The following is a 2,703-nucleotide window of genomic DNA, read 5'->3' on the forward strand; positions in this document are numbered from 1 at the left end:
TTCTTTGGAAGGAATGACACTAAAGCTGAAACTCCAGTACTTTGGCCACCTCATGTGAAGAGTTGACTCATTGGAAAAGAGTCTAATGCTGGGAGGGATTGGGGGCAGGAGGAGAAGGGGATGACAGAGGATGAGATGGCTAGATGACATCACTGACTCAATGGATGTGAGTTTGAGTGAACTCCAGGAGTTGGTGATGGACAGGGAGGCCTGGCATGCTGCGATTCATGGGGTCGCAGAGTCAGACACGACTGAGCGACTGAACTGAACTGAACTGATACACACATATACACATAAACCTATCACTGACTAGGAACTAAAACAGAAAGATTAAAAACACTAAAATATACACAAGTATACATTCCATTGCCTTCAGAGCAATGACATCATCACATGTCATTCAGCCTCTGGAAAATTCCACTGTATTTTTATGAGAAGATGAGAGTGAAAAGACAACTGACCTCTTAGTTCTATTACAAAATAATTTTTGCTTCCCAGGCTTCCTGGAAACGTCTTAGGCTCCCTCGAGGAGTCTTTCAGTCATACTTTGAGAGCTATTGTCATAGATAATTGAAAGATAATCAGATCTGCAATTGTAATATACTTGCATATATTCAGATTTCCAAAGTTCTTCTTAATAGTGTAGTTTACTAAATTTTAGCCAGTAAGAAATAGTATTATATGTGTGTATATTAACAAGCTAATTTTTTCCTTGTCTTCAGTTATGGAAATTCTTGAAGCCCAATACTCCACTGGAGTCCCGGATTTCTAAGCAATGGTGTGAAATTGGTTTCCAAGGTGATGATCCTAAAACAGATTTCCGAGGAATGGGACTTTTGGGACTGTACAATTTGCAGTAAGTAAAATGAAGAATGGTTGAGCTTTAAAGTTATGTCTGGCCTCCTTATATAGAAATGTCAAAGTTGAGTTATTAGTCCTAGAAGCTACTTCCCAGAAGACTCCAAGTAAACATTCAAGTCCTCTGACTTCAACTCAGGTTCATAAAATTTAAAAAACTACTACCATCTTCCTTTTATCTGGCAAACTTCATGCATTCTTTTAAACAAGTCTCAAATTTATTTTAATTATTTATTACGAAAAATTTCAGTTGTATACAAAAACAGAGGGAAGATTATAAAGAATCCCCTTTATACTGATCATCCAGATTTAGTAATTATTGACATTTTGAAATACTTGCAGCACTTTTTTTTTTGGTAGAATTATGTTAATGAAAATCTTATACTGTTTGTAGTTTCAGTCTCATATGTCAATATGTAGCTTTAGAAGACATGAATATTACCTTAACATTAACCCCAATGACATTATTACACCTAACAAAATTAACAATGATTTCTTGGTATTATCTATATCCTGACCATATTCAAATTTCCTAGTTCTTTCAAAAATGTCTTTTATAGCTGGTTTGTCATAATCCAGTTCCATGTAAGATCTATGCATTGCACTTAATGATTATCTTTCTGGTCTTTTTTAATTCAAGCAATTTCTCCCCCTCTATCCTCTCCTTTTGCACTCCCAGTCATGTCATTAAACTCATACAAGAATCTAGGTCAACTTTCCAGTACTATAAAATGTCCCACAGTCTATATTTGTCTGTTTGCATCTGTACCCATCCCGGTATTTCTTGAAAATAAGAGATATTCGGGAACACTTGAATAGGTTCATGTTGAGAGTGTCGCATCCCCACTCTCAGTTTTATGCTGAGATGAATCAGAGGATCACAGCCTGATGGCTCCATTGCCATCTAGCCATTTAACCATTTCCTCCAGTGATCGTCACTGAACCAATTAATTGTACATAGAATGCTTCTCTAATTTTGTTATTCTTCCCACAGTTTTTGGCTGGAATTCTGTAAAGACAGTTTCTTTTATTAAATATGGTTGTTTGGTTTCTCTAAAATACAGGCAGGCTAGCTGCTCAAGTAAATAAGTTACCAGTTTTCAGAGGGAGGAGTTGGTGCCCTAGTTCCTTTGTTAGTGATCAAACTTTTTTTTTCTTGGCTTTATCTCTATATTTTTAACTATCATTTTAACTCCTGGTTTTTGTATGTTTATGTGATTTAATAATTGTCCTCATTATTTTTTTCATGCTTAAATTAGGTCATTTGTAGCCATTCATTTTCAAGAAAAAAGGAATCCTTGTAGGTTGTTCCTAGGAAGGGTAGTGATATGTTTTTAAAAGAAAAAAACTGACATTTTTAATAGCACCCATTTTCCCCCTAGATCTTTGCTTTTATTTTAAATTTAAATTTAAATTTAAATTTAAAAGAGGTTTAATAATCACCCATGCCTTTTCTTAAGATGGTAAATATTTTATACAATTTTAAAGGTCATAATCAATTTACAGTTATTAGAAAATTTTGCTTCCATTCCCCATGTTTTAAAATACATTTTTAATAGCACCCATTTTCCCCCTAGATCTTTGCTTTTATTTTAAATTTAAATTTAAATTTAAATTTAAAAGAGGTTTAATAATCACCCATGCCTTTTCTTAAGATGGTAAATATTTTATACAATTTTAAAGGTCATAATCAATTTACAGTTATTAGAAAATTTTGCTTCCATTCCCCATGTTTTAAAATACATTTTTAATAGCACCCATTTTCCCCCTAGATCTTTGCTTTTATTTTAAATTTAAATTTAAATTTAAATTTAAAAGAGGTTTAATAATCACCCATGCCTTTTC

The 2,703-nt window shown here is 33.4% G+C and overlaps 1 protein-coding gene across 3 annotated transcripts in view; it reads left to right on the forward strand.

Annotated features, from left to right (window-relative positions):
• The window catches only part of ELMOD1 (ELMO/CED-12 domain containing 1), an 86,590-nt gene that overhangs the window by 63,012 nt on the left and 20,875 nt on the right, over positions 1-2,703 (forward strand). For all 3 annotated transcript variants that reach the window (XM_010862825.1, XM_010862826.1, XM_010862824.1), the window contains one exon: positions 723-856. In XM_010862825.1, coding sequence (XP_010861127.1) covers positions 723-856 — 134 coding nt within the window. The remainder of the gene's footprint in view (positions 1-722; positions 857-2,703) is intronic.

This window comes from Bison bison, unplaced genomic scaffold (assembly GCF_000754665.1).
Source record: "Bison bison bison isolate TAMUID 2011002044 unplaced genomic scaffold, Bison_UMD1.0 scf7180017864485, whole genome shotgun sequence".
Classification (NCBI taxonomy): Eukaryota; Metazoa; Chordata; class Mammalia; order Artiodactyla; family Bovidae; genus Bison; species Bison bison.